The sequence below is a fragment of the Panthera tigris genome, chromosome C1, assembly GCF_018350195.1.
Source record: "Panthera tigris isolate Pti1 chromosome C1, P.tigris_Pti1_mat1.1, whole genome shotgun sequence".
Classification (NCBI taxonomy): Eukaryota; Metazoa; Chordata; class Mammalia; order Carnivora; family Felidae; genus Panthera; species Panthera tigris.
This window is the reverse complement of record NC_056667.1, coordinates 28980725-29003789: the sequence shown is the minus strand read 5'-3', so window position 1 is coordinate 29003789 and position 23065 is coordinate 28980725. Positions and strand designations below refer to the sequence as shown.

The window sequence follows — 23065 nt, the reverse complement described above, 5'->3', positions numbered from 1 at the left end:
GAAGCAGGCTCCAGGCTGGAGCTGTCAGCACAGAGCCCGATGTGGGGCTCGAACTCACAAACGATGAGATGGTGACCTGGGCTGAAGTCGGATGCTTAACCAACTGAGCCACCCTGGCGCCCTTCTTTTTTTTTCTTAATTTTTCTTTTTTAATTTTTTAGAGAGAGAGAGCATGAGCAGGGCAGAGAAGCAGAGAGAGAGGGAGAGCAAGAATCTCAAGCAGGTTCCACACTCAGTGCAGAGCCCCACGCAGGGTTTGATTCCATGACCCTGTGATCATGACCTGAGCCGAACTCAAGAGTCAGACACTCAACCATCTGAGCCACCCAGACACCCCCTCGAGATCCTTTTTCTCTTACCTTCTGTGCCATCATTCTCCTTTGTGTCTTCCTGTTTCCCCAGCCCATTCCCCTACTCACCCAGCAGTGGCTTCACTTCTTTTACAAGCACCTTAAACATTGGTGACTTTCTGAGCTCTAGCCTTTGTCCTTTTACAAGAGCTACTATTGTGTACTCACTCTATGCCATTCACTATATTTAAATGAATTATGCAGATTATTCCTGATCCTTACAACAATCCTAAAAAGATAGGTTTTATTTCCTCCATATTGTAAATAAGGAAAGTGAGGCTTAGTGTACTTAAGTAGTTTTCTCAACGTTACACAGTAAGTGGCAGAGCTGTGCTTGAACCTGGCCTGCTTTGGTATGCAGGTAAAGTCAGCTACGTGTACCAGGGACTCCTGCCATAGGCATTCCTTTCAGTTTCCAGCCTGTATGTCTGACTGTCCACTGGGCGTTTCTACCTGGAAGTCCTGGTAGCACCTCAAAGCCAACTCATCATCTCTCCTCCATCCCCATCCAGCCCCAGGTTGGTGGTGTGCCCATCTGTTTAGTCACCCAGGCCATACTCTTGACCGAGGCTTTATCTCTCCCTAACCCCTTCTGCTCCCCAGTTGCCACTGCGGCCAGTCATTCCTCCTGCTTTAATTTCTCTGAAATTCATCTCTCACACTGTCCACTCTCGCTTGCCTGTTCAGGTCTTTCTCATCTCTCTCCTGGACTATTGTCCCTCTTCTCCTAGCCTCTACCCCTTCTTCTGTTCTCTTACCCTTCCAGCCCATCCTCCACTAGGCTACCAGAAGGATCTCTCCTAAACTGCAGATCTCATTTGTTGCTCCCTTGGTTGAAACCTGTTGGTGAGTCCCCTTTGTCCTGTTCCTCTACTCCACAGTTTGACTAAGGAGGCCTCATCTTATTTTTCTAGATCTTTCTCCTTCCAGCCTCATACGTACTGTGAGTGTGTTTGTGGTTCACTGTACCAGCACTCCTATTTCCCTGCAGTTCCCAAGGTGTCACCTCTTTCTGGAATGCCCTTCTCTTCCTGGTTTATCTGAGAAACACCTTTTCAGTGTATCCCTAAAACAAACAGGCAAATGATAAACACTTCAATTCAGAGAGAGTACCTCAGCTTCTGAGCCTTGACTGTTTACAGTCTTTCCAAGAGGGGTTAGGTTTCCCCTTTTTGTATTCCCCAGGCACCTTGGGCACGTATCTGTTGTCAGACTCAGCACAGTGTATAAACATTTGTGCACGTCTACCTCCTTAAAATCGGCACTCCTTCAAAGCAGAGATCTTTGTCTTGTTCACTTGTTTGTCTGTGGCATCTGGCTTGTTGCCTGGGACCTGGTAGTTCAGTAACTGGAATGAATTACTAGCAGTGTTGTTGGAGATGTGGACTGAGGCTTGGTAGAAGGATCGGAGTCAACGGATGAAGACGTTCATGAAAGCTGAAGAGCAGACAGTGCTAGCACCTTGGTGTGTGTGGCATCAGATCATTTACAACGTATTTTCACAAACGTTCGATCTCATTTCGCTCCTCGCCAAAGCACTGTGAGACAGGCAAGGCAGGCATTAATACTCGCATTTGAGGAATGAAAAACTGAGGCTCAGAGTAACGAAATGACTTGCCAAAGGTCCCGAACATAAGTGCCAGAAATTACTCCTCCCCTGGCCACGTCTCATGCTGCTTCCCCTGAACTGGGGCAGGTATGGGAGGGTCTGGGAGATGGGAGATAAGTGCCAGAATAAACCTATTTATCAAAGGAGTGCCCCGGAGAAGAAGATAAAGAGAGCCCCAAGGAATTGCTGTGTTGTGGAGGATGAGTTTTTAGGAGGGGAGGGCATCACTGATGAGATAGTTTTGCAAGTAAATGAAGGAAAATGGAAAAGGATGGAAGGGTTTGACCACCAGGAAGTGCAAGAGAATGTCCTGCAGTGAAACCAGCTTGCTGAGTTGCCAAGTTCTTAAAAGGAACATGTGGGCACCGAAGGAAAGGGAGGCTCACATGTGTGCCACCCTTTCTAGAAGCTTGGTGGTGAAAGTGAAACCGAGAGGCTGGCATTTTGAGAAATGTCATACCAGCAAATACTCCAAGAACTCCATGGTACAGTATTTTCATTTCATAGACTGGAAATCACGCTGGGGAAATAATGCTGGATGACTGAGTATATCAATATTAGGATATTTCAGACTCACTTTAACGTTGGCCGATTCCAGTCAGGGTGGGGTGCCATAGGGCAGGGTGTTTAATCAAGCCTTAAGACAGAGCCAAAGTGGTGTTTCAGTATAGGTAACTGTAACAGTAGAGGCCCACCTTTAGAGGCCAGATGTGTACTAGAGTGTGGAAACCCCCTCCTTCTATTCATTGAAAGTATTCATGTACCTACAAGTTCATCTCGTGCCCGTGACTTGTTGTTTGTTGTTCAGAAGTGATCTGATCAACGGGAAGATTTCCCCGCTTTGTTGTTAGAGGCCGTTTTCTGTGTTGACGGTACAAACCTCTGTGTGTCGTCCACATCTCCTGGGGAGGCAGACTCTGGGGGAGAGCAGGGCCCCGGGCAGCTCTTTCGTCCTGTTGATGAGGTGTCCTTTGTGCGCCAGGTAAAGCGGTACCAGTGCACATTCGAGGGCTGTCCCCGCACCTACAGCACAGCGGGCAACCTGCGCACCCACCAGAAGACTCACCGGGGAGAGTACACCTTTGTCTGTAATCAGGAGGGCTGCGGCAAGGCCTTCCTCACCTCCTACAGCCTCAGGATCCACGTGCGAGTGCACACGAAGGAGAAGCCATTTGAGTGCGACGTACAGGGCTGTGAGAAGGCGTTCAACACTCTGTACAGGTCAGCCTCCTCTCCACCCTTTGACCCCGACTTTGTGATGGCAGAGCCCTCTCCTTGCCCTGCACAGATATGCACTTCCAGGGCTTGAAAGAGCATGGCTGGGCTCACCTGTCTAAAATTCGCTGGGGGATCTTATTACTTAAAGATCGGCATATATTGGGTTGGTGAAACAGGATAGTACATTTGTGTTTAGATTTGTATTTCCTGGAGTGGCATACTGGCATGGGGATTTTAATACTTGGCCTAATATGTCCCCTTGGCTCAGGATCTTGGTACTAAGGCTTCTGTCACCTTCTTTCCTTCCTCACCTTGAAGCTAACTTTTTTCTACCACTCATTGGCCAGTTCTCTTTCACACTGTTTGTGTCGGGAGACTTGTATTAGTCTTCAACTTTGGGTCTAAAATAACAGACGTAGCAATAGCTAACACTTGTGAAGCATTCGTTGTGCTCAGCACTGTTCTGTGTGCTAATCCTCACAGCAGTTATAAGTAAGTGGAAGCACAGAGAGGTTTTAGAACTGGTTCAAGGCACCCCATCTAGTAGGAAGTAGGACCAGGATTTGAGTCCCAGGCAGGCTGGTGGCAGAGGCACACTCCTACTACTCTGCTGTGGGCTTCTGAATTTCTCTCTGAGCAAAAAATTTTGGATCCCGAATTCTTCTGCACTGGATCCAGAAACACATTGAGCTGACATGGGTCAGAGGCTCTGTAGCATATGATGCCAATGACAATGGGAAGTGTTCTCCGGCATATCTTGCAGGCTGAAAGCACACCAGCGGCTTCACACAGGGAAAACGTTTAACTGTGAATCTGAAGGCTGCAGCAAGTACTTCACCACACTCAGCGATCTGAGGAAGCACATTCGAACCCATACAGGAGAAAAGCCATTTCGGTAAGTCTTACTGTTTTCTGTTTGTCACTGACCGTGTTTCAGCTGGGTGTCTCGATGTCCCCTCACGTTTTTCAAAGCAGAAGGAAAACTCCCCACAATAGTTCTTTGGGGGTGTTGGCTCTCCCCAGCATGGCTACGACCAGCTGCATGCCGGAGGGGGAGCAGTGGCTTCTAAGAGCATCCTTACTCCAGACTCGGACAATGGCCTTTCTGCCTCCTGCTTTTCCTTTGTTTTCAAGAAGCATTTGTTGAAACTCGCTTACATGGGAGGCACTTTTATCAGTGCTAGAGGAAATACTGAGATCCACTCTCTTCTCTTGAGAACTTAGTCTGGTGGGAAAGAACCACAGGTAACTGGAAAGCTTACAAGACTGAGGTGCTCAGAGGGACTTTGAGCACAGGGGAAGGGATAGCTACCTAAAAATCGAGGTGGGGAGAGGAGGAGGAGATGAGGGGTAAGAGTGTTTAGGCTAGCGGTGCAAGTATTTTATTCTGTTACCTTAGTTGTTTTGTAATATGTGTGTGTATACACAAACATATAGGAGCATCCGTTTTTGTCTGTATATTTCTATCTCTGTATATTTGTGCACATATGTGTATTTAATACATCCACGTGTAAATATATAAGCTTTCAGGAAAGACTTGTATCATCTACTTTCTTCTCTGCTCATAGCACATAGCATGGTTCTACAAATAAATAAAAAGCTAGAGTATTTCTTTTAAAGATCATTTATTTATTTTGAGAGAGAGCATGCGTGTAAACAGGGAAGGGGTAGAGAGAGAGAGAATCCCAGGCAGGCTCTGTGTTCAGAGCAGAGCCTGATGCGGGGCTTGATCTCATGACTGAGAGATCACCACCTGAGTGGATGTCAAGAGTCGGATGCTTAATCGACTGAGCCACCCAGGTGCCCCAAAGTAAGAGAATTTTTTATTTAGGTGGTAAGTAAGCTCTATACCCAATGTGGAGCTTGAGCTCATAACTCCGAGGTCAAGAGTTGCATGCTCTACCTACTAGGCGCCTGTAAAAGCAGATGTATTTAGATTCTAGTTGGTTACTCACCAGGTTCTGTGAAGCTTGGGTTACTTCTTTCCCCCATAGTGGGGACTCTGATTTCTATTCAATCACACGTATTTTTGTGATGATTAAAACTGCTAATTTTTCTTGAATATTAGATGGGACTTTAGGCACAATGATTATGTATAATTAAAAAGTAAAATGCTCCAGAGAAACTTTCTTTTTAAGGAAATTGAATACTTGGGCTTACAAGAAAATGCATTTATTTATTCATATAAATAGTTATTGGGGTGCCTGGGTGGCTCAGTTGGTTAAGCATTTGACTCTTAAGTTTCGGCTCAGGTCATGGTCTCACAGTTTGTGAGATAGAGCCCTGCATGGGATTCCACTCTGATGGCACGGAGCCTGCTTGGGATTCTCTCTCTGTCCCTCTCTCTCTCTCCGCTCTTCCCTGCTTGTGCACGCTCTCTCAAAATAAATAAACTTAAAAAAAAAAAAAAAAGTTGTTGAAGCACCTGGGTGGCTCAGTCGGTTGAGTGTCTGACTTCAGCTCAGGTCACGATCTCACGGTCGGTGAGTTCAAGTCCTGCTTCAGGCTCTGTGCTGACAGTTCCGAGCCTGGAGCCTGCTTCGGATTCTGTGTCTCCCTCTCTCTCTGCTCCTCCCCGCTCACTCTCTGTCTCTCTCTCCTTCAAAAATAAATAAAGATTTTTTTTTAAAATTTCTTTTTAACGTTTATTTATTTTTGAGACAGAGAGAGACAGAGCATGAACAGGGGAGGGTCAGAGAGAGAGGGAGACACAGAATCTGAAACAGGCTCCAGGCTCTGAGCAGTCAGCACAGAGCCCGACGCGGGGCTCAAACTCACATACCGCGAGATCGTGACCTGAGCCGAAGTTGGACGCTTAACCGACTGAGCCACCCAGGCGCCCCAGGATTTTTAAAAATTTTTTTAAAAAGTTATTATTGAATGCCTGCTGTGTGCAAGAACTATGGCAGATGTAAAGAACTACGTAGACCCCACCCTCAAAGAGTGTATAATCTAAGAGAACCGATAACAAATGGGTACACATAGAGATAAAATAAGAATGGAAACAACAGATGCCATAAAAGAAGCACATAGATAAATGCCTCAGAAGTTCTCAGGAGGGGATGATTACTTCTAGCTTTGGTTATCAAGAAAGTAGAAGAGAAAGAAATGGATCTTGACACTGAAGATTATAAATTAGTCATTACAGCCACTACACCTTATATTATACAGTCAATGTAGTCGGGACTGATCTTGTCTTAGTGCTATATTGTAGGCTTCATGCCTGTATGAGAGCCTCTGTACGTGCTATCGATATTCCTGGTATTCCACTGGCAATAGATTTTTCATATCAGCTCTGATCGTCAGTAGAATTCTGTTCAGTAAGTCATCAAAAGGCTTTTAGTTTCAGAGCTCTCAACATGTGACTTGTAGGACAGGAAATGTTTATCCTGGGCCGTCAGTCCCCTCTGTTCCCAGATTTGTCACCTTTTCCAGTGATTTGTCTTCATTCCCATCTCAAAAACCAATTTCCTGTATCGGATCTCAGTGTTCTGAACGTTTGTTTTAGGTTGAGCTTGTATTTATAAGAGATGTTGAAGATAGAGATCTGTTTACCCAATGACTGCTGTTTCTCTTTGCTTAAACAACGTACTTAGGTGTGATCATGATGGCTGTGGGAAAGCATTTGCAGCAAGCCACCACCTTAAAACCCACGTCCGCACACATACTGGTGAGTGTAGACTAATTTTTACTTTTTATTTGAATCTTCATCAGACCAGTAAATATCTGCGTTTCTGTTGAGACCTGTAGAGCTTTGTAGAAGAAGCAAGCCTAATCAGCGTAGCCTTTGCCTATAATGTTTGAGTTTCTTTCAGAGGTAAAAGGACCTAAGATTGGACTCCGAAATCCAGCCTTAAGAAATGAAACCAGTACAGAGATTCTCAAAAAAAGAACTGGGGGGTGGGGGGGGGTTGCGGCGGGGCGGGTAATAATCTTCTCTTTAAGGTTGCCAGGAGAAGGCCATTTTTGCTGTACATTAAGTTTTAGGGCTGAGATGGTCAACATGTATTCTGTCCAACTCGTGACGACTATGACCTGAACCCTCATGAGAATATTTACTTCCCTCTATTAGGGAAAAGTAGATGTCTCAAACCAGTGCAATGACTTTATGGTAATATTAACACTACTTGTCATTCTTGCAGGTGAAAGACCCTTTTTCTGCCCCAGTAATGGCTGTGAGAAAACATTCAGCACTCAATACAGTCTCAAAAGTCACATGAAAGGTCACGATAACAAAGGACACTCATACAATGCACTTCCAAATCACAATGGATCAGAGGTGCGCAGTGTTTTGTCTCTTGTTTCCATCTAGGCAACACGGAAGAGCAGTGATTGTTTGTGTATCAAAATAAAAGGTCAAAATGTCTTCTTATGTATCTGTCAGTGAGAGGGAAGAAATCAGGGTCAAGATCTGTGTCTTGTGTTGGGATGGTGTCAGCCAGAGATTTCCCCAGGGTGCCCTGTGCCTCAGCTTTTGATTCAGCTCTGCCTCCTTCCCATCAGGTTTGGTCCAAGAGGTGTCTTAAAACCAGAGGTCTCAGAATGGCTTCCAGAGGGTCAGCCGGATGCTCTAAAAGGGTGTTATTTTCTCATTCATGTCTGTGAAATGGCACGTCTCTACTTAAGTTGGAGACGCAAGTTAAACGCTTTTGCTTCACACACCTATTTAATCTGTCATTGGAGAACCAGGCAGAGTCTGGATGATTTTTGGCCCCTTTGAATCGTCCATAGGCCAGAAGGTTTGAAAGCCACTGACGGTGGGTGCTGAGCCACAGAACATGCCTCTGCAGAGTTTTAGACAGTCTGTCCATTCTTTGCCAGGCCTCCACCATATTTCCCTCTCCTCTGTAGCTCCATTGCAGAGAGGTGCCGGGAGAAATTTATCGTTTTTACTTCTAATGTGCTATTGGGCACTTACGATGTCTTTTAAACCTAGGAAGTGAGCGTTATTATTATCTTACTATTTCATAGATAAAGAAACTGAAGCACACTGACCCCCTTTTGAATAATGAGATTTTTTTACTTAAAGTAGGTAATACAATTTTGATTTGGGGGAGAGAGACAGCATACTTTAATTCTGTGGTTTTCAATTTTTAAACAGCAAAGGATCCCTTCACATGGACTCTGCTCCTTTATTTTATTAGTAATAGTAACTAACATTTATTGAGTGTTTACCATGTGCCAAATACTGTGCCAAGTGTTTTTATATGTTTTTATATTATCTCACAAGAGCTCTGTGAGGTCAGTACTGTTACTATCCCTACATTACTGATAAAGAAACTTGAGGCAAGGAGAAATGAAATAATGAAATGGTAATTATAGGTTTATAATTATGGTCTGATTCCAGAGCCTGGTTCTTGACCCCTCTCTTGTAAGAGGCAAAATAACTTTATTGTGAGGGCTGCAGCCTCTGGAGCTCAGCTGCCTGAATTCAGATCCAAGCTCCACTGCTGATCCATTAGGCAAATGGCATCTTTGTGCCTCAGTTTCTTCATCTGTGAAACCAGATAAAAATATTGAGATCTGAGAGTCTCTGTCTACTAAGCTGCATGCATTAAGTTGCGATCAGCATTTGTGTGATAATCCAGGGACGCCTTAATTGGTGACAGCCCCTAAGCACTGAGGCATCCCAATGGACGGTGCTCAGGTCTTGTCTTCTCTGGATCACAGCTCACTCCCCAGTGGAGGGAAACTCCTCTCGTCTCAGGCTCTCAATGCCATCTAGATTGCCTTTGAGTCCTAAATATAGATCTCCAGCCTGGATCTCTTTCTCAACTCTAGACTTGTACAGACAATTCTCACTTAGGATGGTTTGACTTTACATGTACAAAAAGCAATATGCATTCAGTAGAAACCATACTTTGAATTTTGATTTGGATCTTTTCCTGGTCTTATTGTGGGCCATATCATCCTCTCTTGTCATGCTGGGCAGTGGAACCAAGCCACACCCCCCACACCCCCATCAGCCCCGTGATCACAAAGGTAAATAACTGATAACACTTACAGCTATTCCAGACCCATACAACCGGTCTGTGTTTTTCCCTGTCACTACAGTATTCAATCAATTACATGAGCTACTCAGCACTTTATTAAGAAATCAGCTTTGTGGTAGATCATTTTGCCCACTGTAGGCTAACGTAAGCGTTCTGAGTGCACTTCAGGTAGGCTCGGCTAAGCTGTGATGTTTGGAAGTTTAGGTGTTCAATGCATTTTCGACTCTCAGGACATAGCTGCACCGTTAGTTGAGGGAGATCTATCTATTCAGCCTCCCTCTTCAACCCAGATCTCCTCTGTCTTCTCAAACCTGCTCCTCCTGCAGTTTTCCCCACCTTGGTAAATGGCACCTCTGGTTTTTTTAGTGGCAAGGACAAAAATCTTGGAGTCGTTCTTGATACCTCTCCCCCCACCCCCCCCCCCATACCCCACCTCTACCAGCAGAGTCTGTCAAGTCTGCCATGAGAATATATGCAGAATCTGATCACTTCTGATGACTGCATTCAGGCCACTGTCATCTTTTGTCTGGATCACTGCAGTAACCGCTAAGCGGACTTCCTCACACCTTTCCTCCTCTCCCAACTCCCACTCTGCCCTGCCACAGACTCGTCTACATATTTCACCCAGAGCAATCTTTCTAAACCATAAGGCAAATAATGTCTGTCCTCTGCTCTTGAGCCTCCAGTAGCTTCTTGTATCACTTACAGCAAAAGTCAAAATCTTTACAGTGGCCCGCAGGGCCTTGTACACTCCAGTCTGGTCCCTTCTCTGGCCTGATGTACTTCTCTTCCTCTCACTGTAGCCGTACTGTCCTCCTCATGGTGCCTTGAACAAGGGAAGCCCATTCCTGCCTCTGCGTCTTTGTACTTGCTATATGCTCTGCTTGGAACTCCACGGATATGTGCATGGCCCACACGCTCTTTCCTTCTCAAATGCCAGGATCTCCTCATGCCGGTTTATCTGAGAGGCCTCCCCTGATCTAATAAAACAGCAACTCCTACCCCAGCATTCTCTATTCCCTTTACCCTCCACAGCACTCAGCAGCATCTTCTATTCTATACATTTCTTTGCATTTTTTGTCACTCTCCACCCCCCTGCCCCAACTAGACTATAAGCTGTATGGTGACAGGTATCTTGTTTTGTTCATTATTGTATCCCTGGGCCTGGGACAGTGCCTAATGCATAATAGGTGCTCAGTGAATATTTGTCAAATGCTTGCATGAATGGGAACATCTGATCCATGAGGTAAGCAGGGTTACTGCTTAAGGTGTGTGAGTTGCAGCTGGTGTTCTAGGAATCCAGAGTTGAGAGTTAGCCTAGGCTGTCGTATTTGAAAAGTAAATCCTCAGTACGTACTGCTCTGAGTAAGGATCCCTGAGATACTGGGGATGCAGTGGTACAGTGGAAGCTGGACTTCCCATCAGAGGAACTGGGTTTGTGTTCTTCTAATTAGCTGTGTGACTTTTGGACTGTTCACTGCCAGACTTAGCATTAATTTTCTCACATTTAAAACGGGAATATAAAATAAAACTTCACGAGTGTATATGAATAGCAGATGAGGTCATGTGAAATTGCTTTGTAAATGATAAGATCAGTTCTACAAATAACTGATTTTGTATTATCACAGCTTTTGTTAACTCTGGAGCTTGAGTCATGAGATAATTCTTAAGCTCTTTATTAGCCATCTTTAAGAAATATAATAGGTTCTTCTAAGAATATCAGGATTTAAAAAACTGAAATAATTCACATAGCTCTTGCTTTGGATGGTTTATGCCTCTCCAGGTAACAAATCTAGACATTTGGGACCGTAGGGACATTAGAGTCAAGTGTTGTATTCCATGCTATGCTACTACAAATCCTGATTTTTTTGGCTTTTTACTCAATTAGAATGTTTTCTCTTTCACAGGATACAAATCAGTCGCTTTGTCTGAGTGACTTGAGCCTTCTGTCCACAGATTCTGAACTTCGAGAAAATTCTACTACAGTAAGTGTACCTATGATATGGATGTGAGACAAATAAGTTCAAGAATTGAGCACTCCCTTTGGTGGGAACATTGAAGGAGGCCAGTCTTTGAAGTCTTCAGATGTAGTTGTGTTCAATTACTGACCACTTCGGGCTCCTTTGTTTGGGGTTTTATTTCCTGATAGAGCCCCCATGGGAGGGGTTTGCTGTCTCTGATGCCTAATGCCTTTTGACCCACATCACTCCATTGATAACCTCTGGCCCCAGAAAATTTATTTCTTTTATTCATCTGGCAAATAATTTATTGAGTGCCTATTCCATCAGGCAGTGTGCTGGTGCTGAGCTTGTAGTGGTAAGAGAGTAGGTGTGGTCTGTCCTTACGGAGCTTAAAATTAGTCTACTGGAAGGGGAGCCGGAATTCCAGTATCTAGACTTTCTCAAGCCCTGCCGGTCTGACCTGAGTCCGTCTTTTTCTCACCTGGAGCTCACCGCATTGGGTTCCTGCAGGGGACTCTGTCTAGAAGCCCTCCTCTGAAAGACAACCCTGCCGTCTCTTGATCTGATTGCTCCAGTTCCCTCTGTTCGGCATTCCCCTGCCATTCCCATGGCTCCGTGATGTCCCTTGCAGGCCACTGCATTAAGCCTGAGCTGATGCTCCTTTGGGAGGGTCTGTGCTTTACTGTGTCACCAACACTGGTTGTTACGTGTGCATTGTTTGTTGTTTTCCTGTGGTAAATAAACATTGCTCACGTTAGATTTTCTAGGAGTATATGCATAATAAGAAGGAATCAATGTGATAGGAAGTATCTGAACAGAGACTGGAAGGCTCAGAAATGCCATGAAATGTGTGCTGTTTCTCACAGTATGGTCAGTGGAGTCATTTGCAGTGCTTGTGACAATGTAGTTTCTTGGGCCTCACCCCAGGCCTACTTCATCAGTTCCTCTGGGAATGGTATCTGACTCTGCATTTTTATATAAACACCCCAAGGCTTGGGTTCTCCTGGTAATGGTAGAGCTGCTCTTAACAGACTAAGCCTCCCGTAGAAAACAAATATATATATATATGCTGGGCAAATTATCAAAAACAACTATTTGAAGGCACCAAAGAGCATTCCAAACAGGCAGAGGTAACGCTTGGAAGAAGGAGCCACTTGGACAGCAGCAAAGGCACTGAGTAGGTTTTCAAGTTTTACAGCTTATCAGCCTTGGGGCAAGACCCAGTTGACCCCAAACAAGAGGGCTAAAACTCAGTAAACATTCAGTCTCACTGTCTTGAATAAGCAGAGGACAGAGTTCACAGCTCTCACAGCAGCACCTGGAAAGTGACTGGGGACGACCTAGAAAGGAAAGAGTCAGAAAGTGGGAGCCCCACGCGCCGTGTATAAACTCTGCTCGCATCTCTAGTTGACCCCTGAACTGTACATGCGTGAGACAGACCCTAAGCAGCCCAACGAAGGCTGGGCATAGATTGCAGCTGCTGTCGCCTGCAAGGAAGACAGCAGTTTGCAGTTAGAGCACAGCCAAATCAACAGAATATTCAAGAAAACAAACACACTCTTCCAGGAAGTGGAACAGAATCCAGAGTCTCTATAACATATCATTTGGATTGTCCAGGGTAATCCAAAATGGGTGAACATAAGAAGAAAAAGGAAAACATTACCCCTACTTAAGGGAGGAAGGTACTCTGTGGAGACCAATGCCAAAATGAGTCAGATGTTAGAATTAGTAGATGAAGATTTTTTTTTTATTTATTTAAGTGATCTCTACACCCGAGTGGGGCTTACGCTCACGACCCCAAGATCAGGAGCCTCATAGTCTACCAACTGAGCCAGCCAAGTGCCCCAGTATACAAGAATTTTTAAATAGCTCAAATATGGTGAAGGACGTAAAGGATTATGCTTGTAATAATTGAATAAAGAGGAAATCTCAGCAGAGAAATAGAAACTTACAGAATGTACCAAGTGGAAATTCTGGAACTGAAAATGTATCTGGAATAAAAAATTTACTGGTTGGGCTTAATAGCAAATTGGAAATGACAGAAGAAAGACTCAGTTAAATTGGAGATGGATCAATAGAAATTAACCAATCTGAAGAACAAAGAAAAGCATTAAATAAGTACTTCATATGATTTTTATGCATATTCACATTTCAGGGCTGATACTCTAAATGCAATTTCTATACTGGATGGCCTCGATGCCCTCTGAGTTATGGAACCTACGATTTCTGGGTATAATCTCTCTTTAATCTCAGATTGTATTAAATGGTTTGGGAGTCCACTCCCTGGCCAGGGCCATGACAAATGACTAAAGAGCTTTCTGGAGCCCTGGGGTCATTAGGTGAGGTATTCTGGTGTGAGGGAACATAAGTACTTGTAAAAAAAAAAAAAAAAAAAAGGCGGGGGGGTGGGGGGCAGCCTTTTCTACCACAGTTTACATCAGCAAGAGAGAGACTGTCCTTGGGGGGTCAAGTTATATATGGTGCCCTCACCACCCACCATTTATCCAGAATTAGAAGTATTCTCATGTTTAGTCTTTCATTCTAAGGCCACAATTCCTTGAAGTAATAGAATTGATTTTGCTTTAAAAAAATTATGCACTGTTAATATCAAATATACATTTTAACGAAATCATCCTTTTATGGGTTTCTGGGCAGCCACATGCATATGTGCATCCTGGACGTGAGCTGTGCTTTGCTCAGATCTTTTGGTACAGGAGGGGTGAAGCCGCTAGGCAGTGGCCCTCAGGGCCTCCTGGCACCTGAGCTTCAGGATCCATCCTGATCCCATACAGCTCCCAGTGTCCTTTGTCTCTCTGTGCCAGGCCCCAGAGGCTTAGCCTGTTCTGGTCTCCTCAACTTTGGGGAGCTGCTCAAACTTACTCTGCCCCCAGGGTTTGTGCCCTGAAGACTGGCAGTGGCTCAGTCACAGGTCCTTTCAGCACTTTGCTTTTAACCTTGTTTTTTTTTTTTTCCTTTTGTTTTGTTTTTGTTGGTTTTGTTTTGTTTTAATTTAAAAGACTTGTTTTTGAAGTATAATGTGCATACAGAAAAGTGCATCTAATCACAAATGATTAGCTTAATGAATGATCACAATTTATCCCATCCACGTAACCAGCATGCAAATCAAGAAACAGAACATTCCCAGTTCTCCCAGAAGCTCCCCACCCTCCGTGGCACTAACAACTATGACCTCTCCCTAAAGATAACCACTGTCCCAGGGCGCCTGGGTGGCTCAGTCGGTTAAGCGTCCGACTTCAGCTCAGGTCGTGATCTCACAGTCCGTGAGTTCGATTCTGTGCTGACAGCTCAGAGCCTGGAGCCTGCTTCAGATTCTGTGTCTGCCCCTCCACTGCTCATGCTGTTTCTCTCTGTCTCAAAAATAAATAAAAACATTAAAAAAATTTAAAAGCTTAAAAAAAAAAAAAAAGATAACCACTGTCCCAACTAATAACCTGAGATGGATTTTTACCTGTTGTTGTGCTGTGTATACTTGGAATCATGCCAGTCATACTGGTTTGTGCTGGCTTCCTTCTTGCAACATTATGTTGAAGAAGCGAGTCTGCATTTGTTGCAGATCACTTGTTCTCACTGGTGAACAGTATTGCACTAAGTGAATGCACCACAATTGTTTTTTTCTACTTCCCTTGGGTATTTGGATAGTTTCTAGTTTGGAGCCATCATAATACTGCTGCTGTGAACATTCTTGTGCCTCATCTTTTGGAGCCATACGGGCTTATTCCTTTCTAACAGTGTTATTGCTGATAATTTGAAAACAGGTAAAACCAAACAACCAGCATGAGGAAGTTGCAGAGCTTATAGGAGTTGTCAGCCCACTACTTTTCAAACTGGGTTGCGCCTCTTTATTGGGTTATAAAATAGGGGTTTAGGATCAGCATTTTAAGGGCATCAACACAATAGATAGTATCAGAAGACATTGCACGTGGTAAGGATAAGCCTCGTTTCGTAGACTTTTGTTTCAGTTATACATATGGATAAGTATGGAACGTGAAGGATGTACTTGTGTATGTATAAGATGTATTTCTTACTTTGCCTCATGGCATCATGATAAAGAGTTTGAAGGCCGCTGTCTTGGCCTGTGATGCTTTTGGTTGTTGTTGTTTCCGAATTTTTATTTTTATTTAACAGATAAATAAATTCCACTTAACATGTATAGTGTAATAATTGGTTTCAGGAGTAGAATTTAATGATTTGTCACTTCCATGTAACACCCGGTGCTCATCCCAACAAATGCCCTCCTTAATGTTCGTCATCCATTCAGCCCCTTCCCTGCCTACCTTCTTCCATCAGCCCTCAGTTCTCTGTCTTTAAGAGTGTCTTATGGTTTGCTTCCCTGGCTGTCTTTTTTTCGCCTTCCCATTTGTTCATCTGGTTTTTTTTTTGTTTTTTTTTTTCTTAAATTCTACACATGAGTGAAATCATATGGGATTTGTATTTGTCTTTCTCTGACTAATTTCGCTTAGCATAATACATTCTGGCTCCATCCACGGTGTTGCAAATGGCAAGATTTCGTTCTTTTTGATGGCTGAGTAATATTCCATTGTAGATATACATATATACATACTACATCTTTTTTTTTTTTTTTTTTTTTTAAGAGAGTGAGAAAGAGAAAATCCCAAGCAGACCCCATGCTCAGCATGGAGCCTGACATGGGGCTTGATCCCACAACCCTGGGATCATGACCTTAATTAAGCCAGAATGAAGAGTCGGGTGCTCGGGGCGCCTGGGTGGCTCAGTCGGTTAAGTGGCCGACTTCGGCTCAGGTCATGATTTCGCGGTCTGTGAGTTTGAGCCCCGCGTCGGGCTCTGTGCTGACAGCTCAGAGCCTGGAGCCTGTTTCAGATTCTGTGTCTCCCTCTCTGTGACCCTCCCCTGTTCATGCTCTGTCTCTCTCTGTCTCAAAAATAATAAACGTTAAAAAAAAATTAAAAAAAAAAAAAAAAAGAGTCGGGTGCTCAACTGATGGAGCCATCCAGGCGCCCCTATACCACATCTTGTTTATCCATTCATCAGTTGATGGACCTTTGGGCTCTTTTCAGTTTGGCTGTTGTTGATAGTGCTGCTATAAATATATATCAGGGTGCATATACCCCTTCAAATCTGTATTTTTGTATCCTTTGGGTAAACACCTAGTAGTGCAATTGCTGGGTCATAGAGTAGTTCTATTTTTAACTTTTTGAGGAACCTCCGTGCTATTTTCCAACTGGCCCATGATTCTTAACTCTCTCTGGACTGGAAGCAGGAGGCTTTGTGTGGGTTTTTGCCTTCAGCGTCTGTCATGCAGGCATTCGAAATTACTCCTCTTCCAGCTGATGGAATCATGCTAGAATAATTGGCCCCTCTGAATCAAATGGGCAGTTTCATTTCTGAGGACCTCTAGACTGCTGGACAGTTCCACTCACGACACGTGCCGGGACCCAGAGTGATCCTCCCCCCCCCCCCCCCAGAAGCAGAGTTGTTGCCAAATAACCTTTAAACACAAGTTGGCACTGACACAAAATATGGCCCAAAGATGGGTTTTGTTTGGTCTATACAGTGTTTTGTTTTCAGTTACTTGCTTTTAGCTACAAATTGGTGGATTTCACATAAAAATCCACATTTCAGACCATTTTTGAGCCCTGGAAATCCCCAGTCTAAGTATCACAGGGCAGCATTCCTCTGAAGCCCTTCAGGTGACTGGCGTGCATACTCTCCAGTTCGCCAAAGTCCCTGCCACCCTTGGTTCACTTCTGTCACCTGCCCACACTCCTGGAGGCGGTTGCCTCTGTCACTTCTGCCCTACAAAATGTGGGGTGGAGGTAGACTGGAGACGAAAGAATTGCTGCCCCTCTACCCTCCTTAACCAAAGAGAAGCCTGAGGGTGGCCATTTTTATTTGGTGCCTATCAGGAGTCAGACCCTCAGGGCATTATATGCCCCCCCCCCCCATTTTATCTTTCCTAAAATGCCTGACATTTTCTTAATTCTTAATTACAAAGAAACTTGCAGTGACAAACAGTAGTGAATATAAGGCGATCACTGTTGCCTCTCATGAAAAGTTTCTTTATACTGTTTGATTTATTACCATGTGTACATACTAGAATATCATAGATGTTATGTAATGACCTTGAAGGATATTCACAATATATTATTATTACATGAGAAAAGTAGGTTGCAGGTAATGGATAGAATACAATCCCATTTTAAGGAAAGATTTGGTCTTCTTTTAGAGCAGGGGGCCAGAAACCTTTTTTTTTTGGGGGGGGGGGAGCCAGATAGTAAATATTTTTGGCTTTGCAGACCATAGAGTCTCTGACATAGCTCAACTCTGCCGTCAGACCATGAAAGCAGCATAGACAATAAATGAACAAGCATGCATCTGTAAAACTTTATTTACAAAAACAGGCATTCAGCCTACAAGTCATAGTTTTCTGACTCCTGTTTTTTTTTTTAATTTAATTTAAAAAATTTTTATTAATGTTTATTTACTTTTCAGAGAGAGAGAGAGAGAGAGAGAGACAGCATGTGAGCAGGGGAGGGGCAGAGAGAGAGGGAGACACAGAATCCAAAGCAGGCTCCAGGCTCTAAGCTGTCAGCACAGAGCCCAGCATGGGACCCAAACTCACAAACCGCATCATGATGTGAGCCAAAGTCAGACACTTAACCAACTGAGCCACCCAGGCGACCCTGTTTTTCTTTTTAAATTAGGGAGCATGAGCTGGGGAGAGGGGTAGGGAGTGGGGGTGTGAGAGGGAGAGAGAGAGAGAGAATCCTAAGCAAGGCTTCATGTTCAGTGTGGAGCCCAATGCAGGGCTCGATCCTATGACCCAGGGATCATGACCTGAGCCTATATCAACAGTCAGATGTTCAACCAACTGAGCTACCCAGGCGCCCCACTGGCTTCTGTTTTTGGGTATTTGAGGACACAAATCTTTAGTGCCTGAGGTTTAGGGAAATCTTTGTCACCTCGGAAAGGAGAAGTTAGAAACAAGAAACATATCAAAAAAGATCATTCTAGTTCTGTTGCTTTATGTTCTCACGGTGAAGAGTTGCCTCAGGGTGACAAGTCTCCCATCTTTGTCTCTGTCCATCAATCACAGGGCCAGGACCTCAGCACAATTTCACCAGCAGTCATCTTTGAATCAATGTTCCAGAATTCAGATGATCCGGCAATTCAGGAAGATCCTCAGCAGACAGGTTTGTTTCATAGACTCTCTTCCTGAGTAGCTCTCAGCACGGGGCAAGGGAGTCCCCACTCGTTGACACACCCATGCAGGCACGGGGAAGTTGTAGTTCAGTTCCTTTGAACAAAGTGTGCATTTGGCGAGGGGTCAGGGAAGCGTGGGCCTTTTGTTCAATCCATCTTTTCCTCTTCTTCCCTCAGCAAGAGTCCACTTGAGGGCCTACTGTCCCTAGACCTTCAGAAGAAGGGGTCTCCTTCTCTAAAAGCTCTTGTTGGCTTTCAAAACCGAGGAGAGCTCGGAGCTCTTTCTTTTTCTGATGCGATACTGTGCTCGTGAGTGGGCAGGATCCACAAACAGCATCAGATGCATAGATCATTCTGTGTTTGAATGAAAATCTGTCCCTGAAGCTTTCACGGTAGTCAGAAAATGTGTTCACTGGTTTTGCCAAAAAGGATGTCCAGTCTCTTCCAGAAAAGCCTTAGGATACTTTTTTTTTTTTTTTTAAATGATAAAACCTATACTAGCTCTTCACATTTAGAAAGTGAGACTGATCACGAAGCCCAGTGCTTTGAGCAGAGTGGTCACTAAATGAAAACAGAAAGCCAGCCTTCTAGCAATGAAGGTACTGGCTCTGACGGACTTCAGCTGCCTTTGGTGTCGCCATAGTGACTGTGTTTTTGTGGCTCATGTAAGGCTTGGGATATGTATATATCTTTCTATTTCTTTTTCTTGCCAGCTGCCTTGATTGAAAGTTTTAATGGTGATGCAGAGTCAGTCAGTGATGTTCCGCCACCCACAGGAAATTCAGCATCTTTATCTCTTCCGCTTGTACTGCAGCCCGGCATCTCCGAGCCACCCCAGCCTCTACTACCAGCCTCAGCACCGTCTGCTCCTCCGCCTGCTCCCTCCCTAGGAACTGGTTCCCAGCAAGCTGCATTTGGCAACCCCTCTGCTCTCTTACAACCTCCAGAAGTGCCTGTTCCCCACAGCACACAGTTTGCTGCTAATCATCAAGAGTTTCTTCCGCACCCCCAGGCCCCACAGCCCATCGTCCCAGGACTTTCTGTTGTTGCTGGGGCTTCGGCGGCGGCATCAGCCGTGGCAGCACCGCCCCAAGCGCAAAGTACTACTGAGCCCCTGCCAGCCGTGGTCCAGACTCTGCCCCTGGGCGCCAACTCTGTCCTGACTAATAATCCCACTATAACCATCACCCCGACTCCCAGCACGGCCATCCTGCAGTCCAGCCTAGTCATGGGAGAACAGAACTTACAATGGATATTAAATGGTGCCACCAGTTCCCCGCAAAACCAAGAACAAATTGTAAGTATTCTGACTGAAAGGACCCCCGGGGGTGAAGTGTATTTACACGGGTGACGTGTTCAGAGGCTTTTACTTCAAAAGGAAGATGGTTATCGTATCTGCCCTGAAACATGTAATTTGGCCTCTTGTCACTTCCCCATGATCGAGGGGTATAAATCCAGGGAGTGCTGTGATGGATACCTGCAGGAGGGAAGCAGAGAAACAGCCTTCGTGTACTGCTGGGTGGATGGCCGCAGGCACGTGAACAAATGTTCCATCTGCAGTGTAATGCCACCCTCTAGGACAGGACAGCAGTCAACAGACTGCAGAGGCCCGAGAACGATGTAGGAAAGCGGTTCTTCTCCAAGGCAGAGTCAGACTGATGTGAGGGAATGGTGGGACGCCGTCTGGTAGAAAACACAGCAGTGGCCAAGTCAGCGAGAGAGTCTGTGCACCCAGGACCTGCTCTAGAGCCAGTTTCTGCAAAAGTGTTTGGTCTCGATGATGAAGGAAATGACTTGGTCATTCACTTAAATACATTTCAAGGGCCCAGTATTTACCAGATACCATGCATGATACTCTTGGGGGTACAGAAAAGTGGAAACCATGATCTCTTTTTCATAAAAACTTATATTCTGCGTAAAGATGCTAAAATGCCCCAAAGAAGGGTAACATTACCGGTAGGTAAAGTGCCGAATCGCAATGAAAATGGTAGTAACAGCTGTGATATATGGAACCCTTACTACGTGTAACGGCTTACTGTGCTAAGTAAGCACTTTTTGAAATTAAGGATCTAACATGTGCCAGTCATTACCGTCTGTACATTATTTTTAGATTACTTTTTTTTTTTTTTTTTTTTAAGATTTTACTGAACAGGTGGGGCAGAGAATTTCCATCCATTCCTGGCTACCCGTCCCTCCCTGCCAGTTTGCCCTAATAGTAACATCTTGCATTAGTCTGGTACATTTGTTATAACTGATGAATCAGTATTGATATATTATTACTAGTTAAAGTCCATAGTTCACATCAGGGCTCACAGTTTGTGTGCACCATTCTGTGGGTTTTGACAAAGGCATGATGTCATGTGTCTCCCATCATAATATTCAGAGAAGATTCAGCACCTAAAAATCCCTATGCTTTACTAATTCATCCCTTCTCCCTCTCCCCCTTTCCCCTAGCAACCATTGATTTTTTTAAATTTTTATAACGTTTATTCATTTTTTAAGAGACAGCACAAGCAGTGGAGGAGCAGAGAGAGAGGGAGACACAGAATCCAAATCAGGCTGTCATCCCAATCCAAAAACAGGCTGAGCTGTCAGCACAGAGCCTGAGGCGGGGCTCGAACTCATAGACCGCAAGATCATGACCTGAGCCGAAGTCAGACGCTCAACCAAATGAGCCACCCAGGCGCCCCTCCATTGCTGTTTTATAGTGTCAGCTCCCGTAGCTCAGCCAGAAGCATTCACATTCCTCCTAGACTCATCCTAGAGGCACCCCCCACCTTTTTTTGCCTTTAAAGGGATAAAAGAGAAAGCCTTTTTATGATAAGACTTGAAGAAAGCAGAAATCCTGTAGCCAATGTAACAGGAAGTGTAACTAAGGTGGAAGGGTGAATTGTGGGCATGACTTTATAGTCGTCCTCGTAATAATGTAAATAACCAATGTTTGCTGAAGGCTCACCGCATGCCGCAGGCTCTGCGTACATCATCTCCTTTCACCCTTGCAGGGGTCCTTTGGTTATCATCCCTGTTTTTACAGATGAGGAAACTGAGACTCAGACGTGAAGCCACTTTTCTGACCTTAACAACTGAGAAGGGACGGGGCTTGGACTTGTGTCCAGGGCGTATGGCATGCTGCAGGGGGCCTTCACAGGGGCTGTTCTGCCTGTGAGAGGAAGTCTTAGCCAGTCCTTAGCGTGCAGCTTGACCCTTGAGGAGACCAAAGAACTTCCCAGACTCACAGAAGTACTGGGGTGTGGTGGGACCAGAGGGCTTGTAGGGAAGCTAGCCCTGGGGATCCCTTTGAGAAGACCACAGCTTGAGCAAAGCAACCTCAGTCCCTTTGAGCAGACGGAACCTACTGGATTGGGCAGCTGGGAGACAGCCAAATAGTAGGGGACAAAGCTGGCTGCGTTGTCAGCACTGAATGTCAAACAGTACACTGACCTCATGTCAGAGCGCAAACAAAACATCACTCAGTGCAAAAATCCTTGAACACTGAGGGTTTTCTGTCCTCTTGGATGACCAGTATAATTGGGCAGGCTTCAGGTCCTTGGAGATCTGCCATACTTGAGTGGCCGTAAATGTGATTTTTTTTTTTTTTTTCCAGCAGCAAGCATCTAAAGTTGAGAAGGTGTTTTTTACCACTGCAGTACCAGTAGCCAGTAGCACAGGTATGTAATTGTGTGTGTTAGCTTTAAAAGAAAGTCAACTCTCTGGGCCCCTTGAGGCACAGCTCATTGTTGCTTTGCCCCAGTTTTGAAAACCTCAAATTTGTCAGATTGTATTGTTTGTTTATTAGAGTATTTCACCTTCTCACAGCTATTGGAAGTTAGTGGGTTTATGGCATAAATACCACAGTTAACATTCCTTAAGGGGTCACTGTTCTTTCCTTTCAAATACAGCTTTTAAATGTAACCAGAAGAAAGTCTGACTCACAGTGAATGCCAAAGAGGGCAGCTGTTAATTCACTGGACTCTTTTCTAGTTACAGTAACGAAGAAGTAGCTTCTGGGTCAGAGACTCATACAGAGCGAGAAGTTCCTTTTTCTCAAGCTATTTTATAGATTAAGAAACGGGGGCCCCAAACGACTAAATGACCCCTCCAAAGTCATAAGTGAGTTTGTGGCAGAGCCAAACTCTAGTTCTCAGGCCTCCTGACTCACACTCTGTTCTCCTGCCCCCTGGTCTCTAGCTTTTTTGAGACACACAGAGCCTGTCTCATCTCAGTGTGCATGTGCACAGCACACATACCTGCACCAAAGAGCGGGAGCATGGGCGCGCACGCAAGGCTGACGGTGTACAGGGGTGCTCCCCCCACCTACTGTGTGTCTGAGACTGGGGGTGCAAGCACGAGCAGGAGGCCCCGGTGGAGCTTGGTCTCGGGCAGGCAGGACTCAAGCCCCAAGTCCCGCACAGTGTGGAGAGCAGTGTGTAGGGAGGCAGCAGCTCTGTGCACGTAGATAGGAAGCTCGTGTGCCAGCCGGCCTCGGGCCAGCCTCGAGCGGAAGCCTGCTGGAATCACAGCCTGGCAGCCTGGCTGTGCGCTGGGTCTTCAGAAATAAGAGTAAGTTCTCTGGAAAAACAGCGCGGTCTGGGGAGTTCAGGCAGAAGGAAGAGTGCAAAGACCCGGAGGTTTGAAGAACATGTCAGAAAAAGGGAGGCATCTGCTGTAGCTGGCGTGGAGGGTATAGGGGGGTTCGAACAGCCAGAAATGAGGCTGGAAAGACAGGGTCAT

The 23065-nt window shown here is 45.0% G+C and overlaps 1 protein-coding gene across 3 annotated transcripts in view; it reads left to right on the top strand.

Moving 5' to 3' along the window:
* The window catches only part of MTF1 (metal regulatory transcription factor 1), a 46029-nt gene that overhangs the window by 16986 nt on the left and 5978 nt on the right, over positions 1-23065 (top strand). For 2 of the 3 annotated variants that reach the window (XM_042996629.1, XM_042996630.1), the window contains 8 exons: positions 2942-3180; positions 3941-4072; positions 6774-6847; positions 7320-7456; positions 11078-11155; positions 18228-18324; positions 19048-19631; positions 21939-22002. In XM_042996629.1, the coding sequence (XP_042852563.1) occupies positions 2942-3180; positions 3941-4072; positions 6774-6847; positions 7320-7456; positions 11078-11155; positions 18228-18324; positions 19048-19631; positions 21939-22002 (1405 nt within the window). The remainder of the gene's footprint in view (positions 1-2941; positions 3181-3940; positions 4073-6773; positions 6848-7319; positions 7457-11077; positions 11156-18227; positions 18325-19047; positions 19632-21938; positions 22003-23065) is intronic. The other variant, XM_042996631.1, reaches the window with a different exon arrangement.